This window comes from Calonectris borealis, chromosome 3 (assembly GCF_964195595.1).
Source record: "Calonectris borealis chromosome 3, bCalBor7.hap1.2, whole genome shotgun sequence".
In the NCBI taxonomy this organism is placed as follows: domain Eukaryota; kingdom Metazoa; phylum Chordata; class Aves; order Procellariiformes; family Procellariidae; genus Calonectris; species Calonectris borealis.
The window spans coordinates 26652468-26668592 of NC_134314.1; the positions used below are offsets into that span (position 1 = coordinate 26652468).

General features: G+C 41.3%; 1 protein-coding gene across 1 annotated transcript in view; it reads left to right on the forward strand.

The window, feature by feature from the left end:
• Positions 1-8454, forward strand: part of MCPH1 (microcephalin 1) — a 144000-nt gene extending 135546 nt beyond the window's left edge. The window contains exons 13-14 of the mRNA XM_075145188.1: positions 5990-6227; positions 8193-8454. Of these exons, the coding sequence (XP_075001289.1) occupies positions 5990-6227; positions 8193-8248 (294 nt within the window). The 3' untranslated portion in view covers positions 8249-8454. The remainder of the gene's footprint in view (positions 1-5989; positions 6228-8192) is intronic.
• Positions 8455-16125: the final 7671 nt, after the last annotated feature.

The following is a 16125-nucleotide window of genomic DNA, read 5'->3' on the forward strand; positions in this document are numbered from 1 at the left end:
GTACGTGAGCATCTACGTGACATACTTTTACAACCAGGTTCTCTACTCGGGCAGCAATATCTTGCCGCAACGCAGCAGCCCAGATGGGTTTACCTCTGCGCTGCCAGTTGTTTTGCTTCCACTGCTGCAACCACCCCCACAGGGCATTTGCCACCATCCATGAGTCAGTATAGAGATAAAGTACTGGCCATTTTTCTCATTCAGCAATGTCCAAGGCCAGCTGGGTGGCTTTCACCTCTGCAAACTGGCTCGATTCACCTTCTCCTTCAGCAGTTTCTGCAACTTGGCGTATAGGACTCCATACCGCAGCTTTCCACCTCCGATGCTTTCCCACAAGGCGACAGGACCCATCAGTGAACAGGGCATATTGCTTCTCATTTTCTGGCAGTTTGTTATACGGTGGGGCCTCTTCAGCACGTGTCACCTCCTCCTCTGGGGATATTCCAAAATCTTTGCCTTCTGGCCAGTTTGTGATCAATTCCAAGATTCCCGGGCGACTGGGGTTTCCTATTCGGGCCCGTTGTGTGATCAGTGCGACCCACTTACTCCACATAGCATCGGTTGCATGATGTGTAGAGGGGACCCTCCCTTTGAACATCCAGCCCAGCACCGGCAGTCGGGGTGCCAGGAGGAGCTGTGCTTCAGTACCAACCACTTCCGAAGCAGCTCGAACCCCTTCATATGCTGCCAATATCTCCTTCTCAGTTGGAGTGTAGCGGGCCTCGGATCTTCTGTATCCCCGACTCCAGAACCCTAAGGGTCGACCTCGAGTCTCCCCTGGTGCTTTCTGCCAGAGGCTCCAGGTAGGGCCATTCTCCCCGGCTGAGGTGTAGAGCACATTCTTCACATCTTGTCCTGCCCGGAGTGGCCCAAGGGCTACTGCCTGAACTATCTCCTGTTTAATTTGTTCAAAGGCTTGTCGTTGCTCAGGGCCCCATTTGAAATCGTTCTTCTTCCTGGTCACGTGATAGAGGGGGCTTACGATCTGACTGTAATTTGGAATATGCATTCTCCAAAAGCCCACAACGCCTAAGAAAGCTTGTGTTTCCCTTTTGCTAGTTGGTGGGGACATGGCTGTTATTTTATGATTACATCCATTGGGATCTGACGACGTCCATCTTGCCATTTTATTCCTAAAAACTGGATCTCCTGTGCAGGTCCCTTGACCTTACTTTGTTTTATGGCAAAGCCAGCCTTCAGAAGAATTTGGACTATTCTCTCCCCTTTCTCAAAAACTTCTTCTGCTGTGCTGCCCCACATGATGATGTCATCAATGTATTGCAGGTGTTCCGGAGCCTCACCCTGTTCCGGTGCGGTGTGGATCAGTCCATGGCAAATGGTAGGGCTGTGTTTCCACCCCTGGGGCAGTCGGTTCCAGGTGTACTGGACGCCCCTCCAAGTGAAAGCAAACTGTGGCCTGCACTCTGCCGCCAAAGGGATTGAGAAGAACGCATTAGCGATATCAGTTGTGGCGTACCACTTGGCTGCCTTTGACTCCAGTTCATATTGGAGTCCTAGCATGTCCGGCACAGCAGCGCTCAGTGGCGGCGTGACTTCGTTCAGGCCACGATAATCTACTGTTAGTCTCCACTCTCCATTGGACTTTCGCACTGGCCATATGGGACTGTTGAAGGGTGAGCGAGTCTTGCTGATCACTCCTTGGCTCTCCAGTCGACGAATCAGCTCATGGATGGGGATGAGGGAATCTCGGTTGGTGCGATATTGCCGCTGGTGCACTGTTATGGTAGCGATTGGTACCTGCTGTTCTTCAACCTTCAGCAACCCCACAACAGAAGGGTCCTCCAAGAGACCGGGCAAGGTGGACAGCTGTTTAATTTCCTCCGTCTCCAGGGCAGCTATACCAAAAGCCCACCGGTACCCTTTTGGGTCCTTGAAATACCCTCTCCTGAGGTAGTCTATGCCAAGGATGCACGGAGCCTCTGGGCCAGTCACAATGGGGTGCTTCTGCCACTCATTCCCGGTTAGGCTCACTTCGGCCTCCAATACAGTTAACTCTTGGGATCCCCCTGTCACTCCAGAAATACAAATGGGTTCTGCCCCTCTATAGCTTGATGGCATCAGGGTACACTGTGCACCGGTGTCTACTAGAGCCTTATACTCCTGTGGGTCTGATGTGCCAGGCCATCGAATCCACACAGTCCAGTAAACCCGGTTGTCCCTTTCCTCCACCTGGCTGGAGGCAGGGCCCCTCTAGTCCTGGTCATAGTATCCGTTTCTCACTTCTTGCAAACGTGAGTCAAGAATTTCTTCATTGCAATTACAATCCAAAGTAAGATCAGCCCTTCTACTCTGTCTGGGGAACTGTTCACTGGAAACTGGACTGTCGTGAGACAGGTTTTTCCTGACAACTGGAGCAGCATTTTTCCTGGGAGAACCCCCTTGTGTGATTGTTTTTCCTTGCAACTCACGTACACGTGCCTCTAGGGTCAAAGTAGGTTTTCCATCCCACTGCCTCATGTCCTCTCCGTGGTCACGCAGGTAAAACCACAGGGTGCGCCATGGTGTGTACTTTCTATATCCTCTCTCTTGAGCAGAAGAACGCTGGCCCTTAATGGCTGAGATACTGGTCCATACAGGTGGAGAATAGGACCTATCGTCTTTGAGTTGCTGGACCTCCCGGGACAGTTTCTCCACAGCTGAGACAAGGGAGGAGGAGACAGTTTCTTTGTATTCCCGGAGATTGCTAACCGTCTCATCTACCCTTGGTGCTTCTTCCTCTTTCCAGCACAATACTGCCAACGCATTGGCATATGATGCTGGTGCGCTCCGTACTAATTTCCGCCACATGGGTCGCGTGCACTGGACTTCATCTGGATCTTTGGGTGTTTGGTCATCGTCCAGGTCACTATAAACCACCTCCAGCACGCCTAGTTCTCTCAGGTACTGGACACCTCTCTCCATGGTGGTCCACTTGCCTAGGCGATATATAACATCTTCCTTGAAGGGATACCTTTCCTTCACGCCTGACAGCAGTCGCCTCCAGAAGCTGAGGGCCTGTGTCCCTTTTCCGATTGCTTTGTCAATACCTGCTTCCCTAGCAAGGGATCCCAACTGTTTGGCTTCTTTCCCCTCTAATTCCAGGCTACTGGCCACATTATCCCAGCATCGGAGCAGCCAGGTAACAATATGCTCGCCTGGACGTCGGCTGAAATCTTTCCGCATATCTCGCAGCTCACTCAGGGATAGGGATTGGATGGTTTCCGTCTCGTTTATGAGTTCTTCCTCTTCCTCCTCCTCTCCTCGTGATGGCCCTGCTCTTCCATCATCCCTTTCTAAACGACCTGACCTCCGCTTCCAAGATTTCCTCTTCTGTACAGGGGCAACGGATACCAGCAAGGGTTGGTCCTCTGGTGCAGCTGTAGTGCCTGTTGCTGGGGTTTGGGTAGCTGCAGTGCTTGTCATGGGGGTTGGAGTAACTGTAGTGCCTGTTGGCGGAGTTTGAGTGGCTGCAGTGCCTGTCGCAGGGGTTGGAGAAGCTACGGTGACTGTTGCCGGGGTTTGAGTAGCCACCATGTCTGTAGCCGCCCCCGAGATTCGCCGCTCCGCCCGCCCCGATGAGGCACCGCCGTTTGCCCTCCCTCTTTTCTTGTTCCTGAGGGTTGATCTCTGGACAGTATTCCTGAATAGTTGTTTAACCCTAAACAAGGCCTGAACCACATTCAGGAGACATAGCAATATGAACATGCTTGTTTGAACATCCCAAGGATATTCAAAATTCTCAGGGAATAGTGTGGACATCTTCGTGAAGAGGATAGAAGAAAAAGGAGTTTCTGACGATATGGAAGGGAAGATGAACAAGTGGGAGAGAGTGTCCCATCCCGTCTCCCCCTTAAATTCATTCTCCGAGGAGAAGCAAGTGCAATTACCAATAATTTCTAAGAGGTGGTTCCCGAGGTACAGAAATGACAGCAGTGCCGAGTACAGATACCAGATTAGACTTGCGACCAATGATTTTATCACCTCATAAAACAGCAGCAAAATGATAATCTTGGCCGAGTTCCAAATAATGATAAACAGCACAAAAGGGAACATATACTGCAAGCAAGGTATTACATGACCCAACATTGAAAGCCAGCCCCACAATTTTGACAGCCAATACATCAACATTGTGACCAATCAATATAATGGATGCTTATAACAATTTTGCCTTAACACACTTTGGTCAGAACTATCATTATCTCAACCCTTCGTGCCCCACGTTGGGCGCCAAAAAGGACTGTCGTGGTTTAATCTGGCAGGTAGCCAAATACCACGCAGCCGCTCGCTCACTCCCCCCACCCCCCAGTGGGACGGGGAGAGAATCGGAAGGGTAAGAGTGAGAAAAACTCGTGGGCTGAGATAAAGACAGTTTAATAGAACAGAAAAGGGAAAATAATAATAATAATAATGATAGAATATACAAAATAAGTGATACACAATGCAATTGCTCACCACCCGCGCTGACCGATAACCAAGAAGCGATTGGTACTTCCTGGATCACGCCTACCATTCATATACTGAGCATGACGTCACATGGTATGGAATACCCCATTAGCCAGCTGGGCTGGCTGTCCTGATTATGTTCCCTCCCATCTTGTGTACCTAGCTCAGTCAGTAGGCACGGGAGCTGTCCTTGGACTAGGAGGGCACTTAGCAACAACTGAAAACATCAGTGTGTTATCAACATTCTTCTCATACTAAATCCAAAACACAGCACTAGGAAGAAATTTAACCCTATCCCAGCCGAAACCAGGACACCCCTATAAACCAGGTGAAGACTCTTACTTTAGCTGCACATCTGCCAAGCACATATATTATTCCATTAAATTCTTAAGTGCCTATGGTTTCACAGCAGGTTTGTGTGAGGACTGGAGGAAGGAATCCACTCAACAAGTAATTTCTTCCACTATTCTAGTTACACATCCTCACTGACTACAGTTTCACATTCAGCTATCTCATATAAACCAGATATATACAGAGCGACCTTTCCTGTATGTAGTGTGCTCGTGTGGTTCATCTGTATGAAAAATTCCAAGGATCACAGAACATGAAACATTTATTTCTGTTCTCATCTTACTAATAACCCCAGTCTCATAAATTTTCCAAATTTTGACAAGAGATACAGAATCAGACATGTTACATACATTAATTTGGCAGGTCAATGGCAACCTCGCTCTAAGAAATACAAGCTTGCTTTTTTTTTTTATTTTAGTATGAAAACTTTATGTTGTGTACCATGGTGCATACACTTGTATGCACTGCTTTTATGCACATTATAGCTAAAGGAGATATAGTTTTAATTGCTGAACCACTGTCCTGCCTGGTATATACAGAGAAGAAAATTTGCCTCATATAGGTCAAGCAGGTTTTTATTATAATGATCAAGTGTTACAGGCTGCACAGCATTGGAGACAAAAGAGTTTACATGAAATGGTTTGCTCTGAGTTCTGGTACATTTGTGTCACTTCATATATCTGAGACAAAATGCAGTTCATATCTGTGGAGCACAGGAGGGGAAAAGAGGTCCTAAAGTAGTTTAAACTCTGAATTAGATATGTTTGTAAAGCTCCCTGATAAAAACTGATGAGCACCATATATTGTAAAGGCTTTCACAGTTTGTATTTTTGCTGCAAGTCTATAATTATTTATAATATCCTTTAATATTTCTGTGTGATGGTCAGTGTTATAAATGTAAGAATGTAAGATTATGGTGAAAAATAATACTGTCATGTGTTCTAAGAAGTTTTATAGGTACACCATCTGACCTATAGTGAAATAGTCTCAACTCTGGTTTGGGAACTGTATTTATCAAGTACAGCAAATTCTTTGTATAGTTTACCCAAGAGTTTCTGATACACCTGAAAAAGTAAAGTTCATACTCATATACTATAACTCTTTTTTTCTGAATTAGCAAAGACAAGGATTAGTTTTACTTTGAGTGGAAATGCAACACATTGGTTAATTAATTTCCTTGTTTCCTCAAATACAGATCTGCAGACTTCAGCGTCACCTATCAACAGGAAAATACCAGCAGAATCTCTTTTCAAACCAGCCTGTCATGTTTGTATCTCCTACCAGTCAGCCACCCTGCAAAAAGCTAATTGAACTTATACAGCTGTCAGGAGGGAAAATATGTAAAGCCTTACGTCAGGCAAAAATCTGTATAGGAAAAAACCCAGGAAAGAAGTACCAGGAAATAAAAAGTTTATCAGAAAAATGGGTATTAGGTAAGACACTAAATTTAAACTCATAGAAAATATTGTGGAATACGTATTCAAAAACTGACTGTAAATAGTTTGCTAAAGTGAGGTTATGGAGAGAAGAAAATGGAACAGACTGCTACAGTCAGGTTTTCAGGAAGGTCGTCTCCATGGTGAGGGCTTTCTCTTACAACTAAGACTGCTTTATGATGGTCCTGGTACTTACCGTTGTAATTTTACCAAGAACAAATTTCATCTTTTATATGATTGTTTCATTTAGCGCAAACTAAATTATGGGGAAACCCCCATAGGATACTTGCTTTTTAAAATGGCATGTTCTTCAATTTTAGATGTAGTAAGAAAGATTTTTAACTAGTATAAACTGGCATAGCACTACTGAAATATGGTAATTGACACCCTCTGATAATCTCTCCTAAATTATATATTGTACATCTGAAAGACAATTTTCTGCAGTCTCTATTTCACTTGCAAAAAGTTTCTTTTTAAAGTCTGCTGTTAAGTTTCTAAGAGTTGTTAGTCCATCGCTTTTCCATTATGGACACCGCAGTTCTAACAGTTACCTGTTTGCAGGGAATCAGATGTAAAATTGCAATATCCTCACCCTCAAAGAAAAGCTTTCGATAATCTGTGTAGGATTCACAGCTTCCAGCCTGACACTCTTCCTTCTTCAGACAAGATAAGGGTATTTTCCAAAAAGGGACCTTTTGCATACTAGAAAAAACAAGATTAAATTTTCGTCATACACTATGACAGACCCCTCTAGATAGTGCCCCACTCAGACTCCAGCAACAAATGTACTACATGAGTTGATGTTATACGAGACTAGCCAAGCAAGTCCTACTCTCTTGACCGTTAATGCTATCAGATCATAATGACTTAAAACTTGAAAGAAAATACCACTAAAGAAGAAAGGAAAAGTGAGCCATAAGGGAAAAATACTCATCTAAATGCAAATGTTATTTGATACTTTCTTAAAGTATAAGATAAAACTGTGAAGATTTGAGAGAAAGGCATAAGACTAAAGCATTGTTTACTGTGCCTTTCTCTGGCTTCAAAGTGACCAGATGAGGAAACCAGAGGTTTGTGCCAGACTAAAAATATGATGTAATAAATTAAACACGAAAGTTTCACATAGTAGTACTCCAGGCATAAATTCCAGATGAACAAAGGTGATGATCTAAAGTGGCATGCAACTCATGTGGCACGTCCCACCCTCTTACTGGGCTCATGGAGTTCTGCCTCACCCCAGGTCCAGTACCTCATGAGCTTACTGCAGTGGGACAGGCCACGCTCAGCCCGTCAGTGGGCTGAAGGAATTGCGTATCCGGCTGCTAATGAAAAAGGACTCTGAATTCTTTGTGCCCTTTACAAATTTCTCAGTTCTCTTTTGCAGTCTGATGGTGCCTTTTCTAATTGTTATGACCTGCTCACGAGGCACAGTTATGCAAGCTCCGGCTAATGGATTTGAAATGATGAATCATCAAAACTCAGAAAAAATAAGTATTTCTATATGACACTTTAAAGGAAGAATACATGCCTTTGAAGCTCTGCCCCTTTCTCAGCAACTGTTTACATAATAGTATGAACAACGTCACCTATAAATTGCCATTTTAGTCAAATAAATCAAATCAGATCTGAAATTTTGTCTAATCTTTGACACTTCACTGTTGCAATCCAGTTGGTTTGTGGCTATCTGCTTTCTGCTGTTAAAACCCAATTAATTCACTCAGGACTGACCACAATAAAAAGCGTATAGGTAGATAATGCAGCACCTTTTTTAAACTTAAATAAATGATAAGTTATTGCAGTATCATCATTTGACTGCTTTTTTTTTAGGGTCCTTCTGTCTCTAGGTTCTCAGCTCCACCAAACTGTTTTATACCAGAAATTGCTTTGAAGCACATTGTTGCTTTACAGTCTGTTTCTTGTGCATTTTATCTTAAATAATCCTGGGTTTTTTATTTCTTTTAGATTCAATCACTCAGCATACAATATGTCCCATGGAAAACTACATTTTTCAGCTGTGAGCTAACTCAAGAACTTCCATATGGTTGAAGGAAACGAGCTTAGTTTGGACTGAACAAAAAAAAAAAGAAGCTGTGAATAAAATTTCTAACAAAACACAAGTTACATAAATACAGGGAAATGTTTTCTACATTTTTATTACTTGTGTAAGTGTTCATCTTGTGAAATCTTCAGGGTTTTATAATAAACTACTTCCCTAATAAAAGTCATCTTGCTTTTATTTATTTGTTGAAGATCTTGGACCTAAAAGTTGAATGAATCATTATTCACTGGGAGGCACTGGAAAGATATTTTCTAATCTCTAAGCGAAGATGATCATGTTACAGTGCAATTAAAAGATGTGCATGCAGTGTGGGTGAGCGTGCCTGAGCTAGCTCTGGTGTAGTCAGCAGGAGCTGTGCTACCAATGCAGATGCATGGATTCTGTAGGCTCCTCTATTCCGAGTGCCTCTGCGGACTGCTGAAGGCCCATGTTGCCACATCTTGTGAGCATTGCTAATTACATTTCTTTGGTAAAAGGATAAGGTTGCCCATCATGCTCAACTCACACTTGCTGGTGTAAACTTGCGCTTCTAAATTGAGTTTTCAAAAGTAATTGAAACTCAGTAATTATGCTCAGATGCATAGTTCAGATATTATTTTGTTTTGATACTTTTAATTGAATTTCAAACTGTGTCTACCTTACATCTAGGATGAAACCATAAACAGTTACTGATACTGATACTGAGTCAAATGAATTAAGACAATACTTCATTAAGTGCTAAAATCTGTTGAAAATGGAACATATCATTAAATCCTTTAGCTATGCTTGAAAAATGTATGCAGATGTCCTAAATGTTAAATTCCTCTTCAGCCTGTGGTTTTGTTTTTAGCAGGTACAAAGTAAGATTTGTATGTAAAGTCTGTTGTGTAACACTTGTTTATCCTCAAATGCACAACCTCCTTTAAATATTTGCAAGGTCTATCAAAATGATATATCATCATCATAGAGAATAATGTATTATCATATAACTTAATGGCAGCTCATAACTCACACCTTCCAAACTCAGTGCTCCCCTCAGAGTACTGTCAGTGTAAGGCAATGGAAACCCTGTGCTAAAAATAATGATTTCAAGTTAATATTATGGAACAATCAAGGTACAATGGTTTATAAATGTTACCATTCTATTGCATTGTTCTAACTTCTTGGGTTTTTTAAGGAATTTGGATGTACAATTTCTGTAAACTTGAGGATTATACAATTTTTTTCTTCAAAACAAGTTCAGCAGTATCTGGGTGGCAGGCTGTTTCAGGCACAAAATGCATTTGTATAGTTGCTCTATAAAATGTTAAACATACTTCTTAATGGAATAGCTCCAAGTTATGATTATTTTATGGGAAATTAAACTGACTTTATTTTCAGAATTACTGAGCACCTGTAACTCAAAAGGTTAAGATCTTGTTTTCAAGTGTCTAAGTGCTATAGAGCTCGTTTTAGTATACAAACTAGAAAATATAATTTACTGAGGTCTTTTCCTTGCTTAGTTTTCTGACATGCACATTTTTAACAGCATCTTAAAATTGGTATGTTTGATACAAAAATTGGTTATCAGATCAGTCTACAAATTGTTCTCTTTATAATCAAAACATATTTACTGCAGAGTACTGGTAACATGGTATCACTCTTCACCCTTGACCTTATGAGCCCCTTTATTAAGAAACTAGTTGCCAAGTATTATAGACTAAAATATAAATACTTAAATAGGTTGTGACATGTGAACATAGGGTTCCCAGTAAATAACAGAATAATTTGTTTGAATTATATTGCTTAACTTTGAATATTACGACCTCCTAGTTTATTTTGTAGTCATTTCCTAAGTGTACTACCCATAAAAATCTGTCACTATCAATTTATATAATATAACATTCCAAATCAGTTTTCTCATAAATCTTCTTAAGATTAATCTCAGCTATATTTAAATTGTAATTCTTGGATCAACTTTATTAGTCACACGTGTAACAGACTTGACAATGAAAAGTCTAATATACTTTTTTCTAAATTTTCTAAATTCTAAATTTTCTAAATTAAAATGTTTCAGATAAAACAATCTGTCAATTTAAATAATTTCATCTTAAATTATATGGTTTGATAGAAGTCCCTATCTATTGGCTTTTCTTGCAAAATTTGTAGTACACGGGTAAATACAGCCAGCAGGAATTAAATGCCTAATTTTGGCCTCACGTTATGGGCAACAGGAGTGCTGTCCATCCATACTGACTATTGCTTTGTACTGTTGCTATTGACATAGCGAATACAGGAGAGGTTAGAATTAAATCCAAAGACTAGCATGTTGTACAGGCAGTAAAAAAGAAATACCATTTCATGTTTATAGCCTGGAGTCTTTCACACAGCTTCTGACCTATGCACCCTAGTGTCGGTTCGCAACCACCTCAGCGTTGGAAGGAAGATGCGTTTCTACCCGAGACCTCAACAGGAAAAGACACCGACTCTGGTCATCCCCTCACTAAACCAACATGGGAGGGGGAATGATGAAAACTTGTCAAATGATTCATTTGTCAGGAGAAATCCACCAACCGAAAAAACTTGTACTTGATACCAAGGTCCAAAGGATGGTAACAAACAGAAGAAAAGGCACAAAACCCAGCAACGTGAAGCATCATTGATTCATGGGTAGTTTTGCATTGATCTTTGCGACATACAGTGCAAACATTCTCCCATAGTGCAGCACAGCCGCACTGTCTCCTCTACAAAATGGTACCATGCTCACCTTATCAGGAATCTACTTTTTTTTTTTTAATTTCATTTTTTTGCTCTCAGTCTTTTTTTGTGGAGGAGAGGTTGTCTTAACCTTACCTTTTTTATCCTGCATGACTATTTTTGCCATTCGTTTGTGAAAATGACTTAGCTCAGCTGCTGTCTCTCCTTCTCAGAGAGCTCCTGAGAGAGCTAGAGGCTGCTAGAGGCTGTCTCTAACAAAATCACATTAGCACGATTAAAGATCTTTCTAAGTTAGTTAGCTTAATTTGATTAGGAATCTGTTCAAACCAAAATAAATTGAAAAGCCAAAATAAGTATTATTCCTTCCTGAGATTCACATTGGTTGAGTTAATTTTTAAAAGTAGTTTAACTCCCAGCACAGGTCCTATTTTAACTGATTTCACCTGCATCAGTGGGACAGGTGATATCACTCTGATGCACAGACCACCAACATCTCTTCCCTCCTTCCTCTTCCAGAGATAAGAAGAGGTTTCACCACACTTTGCATAATTTAGTGGGGACTCATATTGGCAAATGCAGAAATACTGAGGACAAACACAGGCATGACCTTGAAGAATGTGTTTCTTAAGTTGTGTCAGAATGGCAGCAAAATCGGTGTCCTTTTCAAACAATATATCCTTAAAAATAAATTAGGATCTAAAACAATTTCTTTATAGTTACAGTGACTAATAATGTGAGATTGGCTAAGGATGTGTTTGAAAGCAAGAGTGCCAGAAACTCATAAGGTGGGTGGATTATACATCTCTTTTTTCCCTTTTCTCTGTTTTTGTAATCAGTTTTAGATTGCAACTGCATTTCGGGTGTGTATGTCTAGTGAGTAAAAACCTCTGAATATTCACAGTGATCCTAGTATATGAGTCATCTGGTATTGACTCATTAAACTACAGATTTGTTGAGTTGGTTTTGTTTCTGGATATTTTCCTGACTCAACTATAGGCAACTTTTTGGAGATTGTTACTTTTTATATAAAAATAACTAGTAAAAACTATTGCATCACTTGATTTTCTGTTTATAGTTCCACTATAATAAACTTCTGTTATCTTAATTGATCTGAAGAATGTAATTTAGGCATGGCTGCGTTATGTGGTAAAGCGTTATCAGCACATTCAGCACTAGGAAGCTGCTAGCACACACATGCAGTTTTTGGTGAAACCTATAATCAGCTGAGGGACTGTAAGGCAAAGGTGCTTTTAATTAGTATTTCTGAGCAGGAACTGTGGCTTTGTGGAGCTGTGTTTCTAACATTTCTAGAGCATAAAATGGAGGCATCCCAGGAACAATATCTAGAAAACTGATTAAACTAATTTTTTCCTCAAGAGCAACACACAACCCTGGAAAAAAAATGGAATATTTGCTCAGACTGAAAACTGAAAAGCATGAAAAAGTCTGCGTCTGTGCCAGCAGTCTGACTTCTTTAATGACAGATCTAATAACAGAAAACCAAATAGCTGTAGCCCTATTGCATTAAGCAGGGTTTTATTTCTGATCTCCTTTTATTGCTGTGCTTCAGAATGAGCTCTTTGTATGATATGACCAAATGGTGGGCTCTGGAAGAGCATCACCCTTACTACAGCATCGTGCAGCAGCTGACAATAAGGTAGTTTAAAACTGCCAGTAGTAAATAAATACCAGCTGGTGTTTAGGTTATCAGCACAGGTATCTGCTCACAACTTTTGCTGGAAGCTGGCAAAGCAGAGTTTTTCTTCTGTTGCTACAGATGTGAAACAACCCGCCAAGCACCCAGGAGTGGCTCAAACTCCTGCGCAGGGCTGAGGTGTTGACAGGTAGCAGCCAGGTGTAATGTAGGACTGCAAGTTTCTTTGAACTGCGGGGAGTCAGCATCCTTCAGAGGGATTGGCAGTGACTTGTGGTGTAGTGCTGGAGGCACAGCCCTCCCGGCCTGCCGACAGGTCCACACCTTCCTCGCGCCTGGGAATGCCAAGGTCATGCTAGCTGAACCTTCATATGACTTCTTGCATGCCAGCTTGTGTTGTTTGCCTAGTAGCTTCTGTTGTCTGGAAAGCACCTGAACTATCGCTAGAGACAGAACCGCCCTGTGGTGTTTATTTCCTGAGGAGATTTATCAATGCCCAGAATGTCTTTCATGTTGTTCTTGGATACATAAAAAAAATCTGCAATTACATGTGAGATAGGGAAAGGATTGGTACTGCCTGTCCAGACAGGTTTGGGGTTTGCTTTTTCCTTCTTCATGACAGGTTTTATGGAACTATACAGTTAGGACTTCTGAGAGAGAGAAAAACTAGGTCTTTAGGGAGGAGTGTGCAGAGGGAAGTGGTTTCACAATATTATCGCTGTGACATGATCTTTTAATAACACGCAAAGCAGCTGAAGCTTGGAAACTCTTCTATAAGTAGTTACTTTCTGCAGTACATAGGTCTCTCTCAAGACCCTGCTTTTTCACAACTTTGGATAATTAAAGAAATACACTTTCAAAATTGCAGGAGGAAATAGCTTTATAATTGAGAAGTGTTACAGAGATGATCTCATGTCTAAATTATAGTGCAGGATATTTACACACAAAAATCAAAAGAATGCAGCCTGGAGCACAGTGTAAGTGAGGATGAAATAGCCTTGTCAAAGATGGAAAAACTTCCTTGATAAGGATATCGCAGACCTTGCTACTAGGCAGTGAAGTACCGTCTGCAAAGGAACAGAAATAAGCAAATCCTTTCACTCAAATCAAGAAGAGGCACAACTTTTATATTATACAGTGAATGAGCATCATCATCTTTTCCTCCTTCATGTTCTTCCAATATTACTATTTCCTGTATAGTGCCTACAGGTTCCATAGTCTTGTGTCAATCAATTTCATAAAACATAGTCTGTCTGACTTGACCCTCCTCTCTAAAGCGTATATGTTTTCCTCAGCCAAGCACAGTGGCTTTAACGGAAACTTCAAGATGCATCCTTCCCTCTCTGCCAGAATTTCTGTCCAAGCCCAGAATTACAGTTTTCTTCTTGACTGAAAGTCAACACTTTCAACATGAGTTCCTCTTGTCCACCAAACTCCTGTTCCGAAGAGTATTTGTGCAGTTCTTTGCCATCTTCCCTATTTTAGTCACTACTTGTTTCATTCTTCCAGTTCATCAAACAAAACCTTCCTTTCTTTTGTAAGCTCTCATCACTGTAGTCTCACCCTCCCTATCCGATCTGACATCTACTGACTTTCTGATTCTCACTTTTGTTTCATTACAGGATACCAGCCTTAAGCATTAAATCTTGGGGAGAAAAAGTGGGATGGGACGGTTAATAACCATTATCATGCTTTAATAATCATTTTCATGCTTCTCTTTTCAGACTTCCCTTTTACAAGTTACTGTAGAAATCCATTGTGCAGTTCTCCATCTTCTCCACATCCTACTTCAAAGCCCTCCACTTCTTTACCACTTGTAGTATACTGCAACTACCTGGTTAGGGCTAGGCAGGTAGAAAGCTATATTCTGAGCTTCTGATGGGCCAAGAACTGTGTATTTGCTGTTGTATTTAGATAACATTACTCTGTTCCAGGTCTCTGGTTCCTCTGCCTCCTTTGCACATTCCCAGATGAAGCTCTCCAGCACATCAATGTGTTTGTGAGTGGAAAAGTGCCTGGGACCATCAGACTCTACCTTGCCATGGAAGTGGCAGAAGAGTCATAACAGAAGAGATCCCCATCATATTAAGGTAAGACACGGGATATGTACTTTCCACGACCCTGTGCCTATTTTCAAAAAACAGTAAGTACTCTAACATGTTATCACAGAAAGGCTGTGTAGACTCAGACTGTATGCAACACCCATGATATGCCCGAGCCTTAAATTATTTTCCAGGCTTTCTTTCAACTCGGGTAAGGCTGTTTTTTCATTAGATCATTTTTAGTTGTTGACTTGGTTACAAGTATGAGAGGTAAAGGAAAAGCACTTTCCCGATTTTCTGCTCTGGAGTGAAACATTCCAGCTCATTCACTCACGAACCAAAAGTTCAGTCAGGGGAAGTTTTGCTAAGTAGTCCCTGAGATCCAGAGATAAGCCTAAAGCCAAGATGAATTGTACGTATGCAGTACGGAAGATGGCATGACTTTAAATGTTCTGTGCAACGTACGTGGGTAAAAGTCTTTCATCCATGTGCCTAACTAAACCAACATCCGAAATTCTGCGTTATACTCTTCAAATGCTAAGTTGAGCAAACCCAGGGGTTTTTATTTTAACAGCTCTGGGGAGGTGTAAGGGTTTTAGTTCGAGAAATAAACAAATATGGACCTGCTCTGATTATAGCCTAATGTGTCAATTCAGATGACAATCAAGACACTTGGAAACAGTACTACAAGCTTGCAGATACTTGACCTCCATGAAGAGCCTGACTGGTCACTCTGCCACTTTTAATGTGCACTTAAAGAAATCTGGTCCTCTTCCTCCCCCCACTGATGACTGAATATTTCTGAATAACTTGAAATTCACACCCACTGGAAATGCTGACTTGGGAATACACTTTTTTGGACACATGCTTCATCATATTTCAGCTGTACACAAAGATAAGCATTTTAGAAGTTTGGAAGCAGAGCATTTCCTCCTACAGAAGAGAATTTATATTTTCCCTGACATTGCCCAGGCAACACAGGCTTGAATAAAAAATTGACGTTAAAAGCAGAGTTCTCTAGTCTGGGAATCAACACTGTTATTTTATTCCCAGCTACATTCAGTATCCTACTTGACGAAGAGAAGAATGTCCTTCGTAAGTGCAGGGATATTGAACTTATTTTGATGACCCATATAAAAGCTATTAGAGGGCATGAAGATGCAAATAAAGGAATCTGGAGTTATAGAATGATCCAACTTGAGATTCACTTTTCCCTGACTTTATCCAGCCTTTTCTCCTTCTGTGCTTTCTTGTTTTTTTTTCTTTTTCCCTCTGTTATTAGTGGTATTTCATGTCTATTATATTAAAAAAATGTTTATGAGAGACTGAAACCCATATTCCCTAAACAGTAATCTCCTGAACAGTATCATAGCCACTGAGATACAGAATCAGATCTCCTCTTCTGCCTTCCCATTTGAAATCTTTTGTATACGTAGAACAGCAGTGGTGAGCCACACACAAACT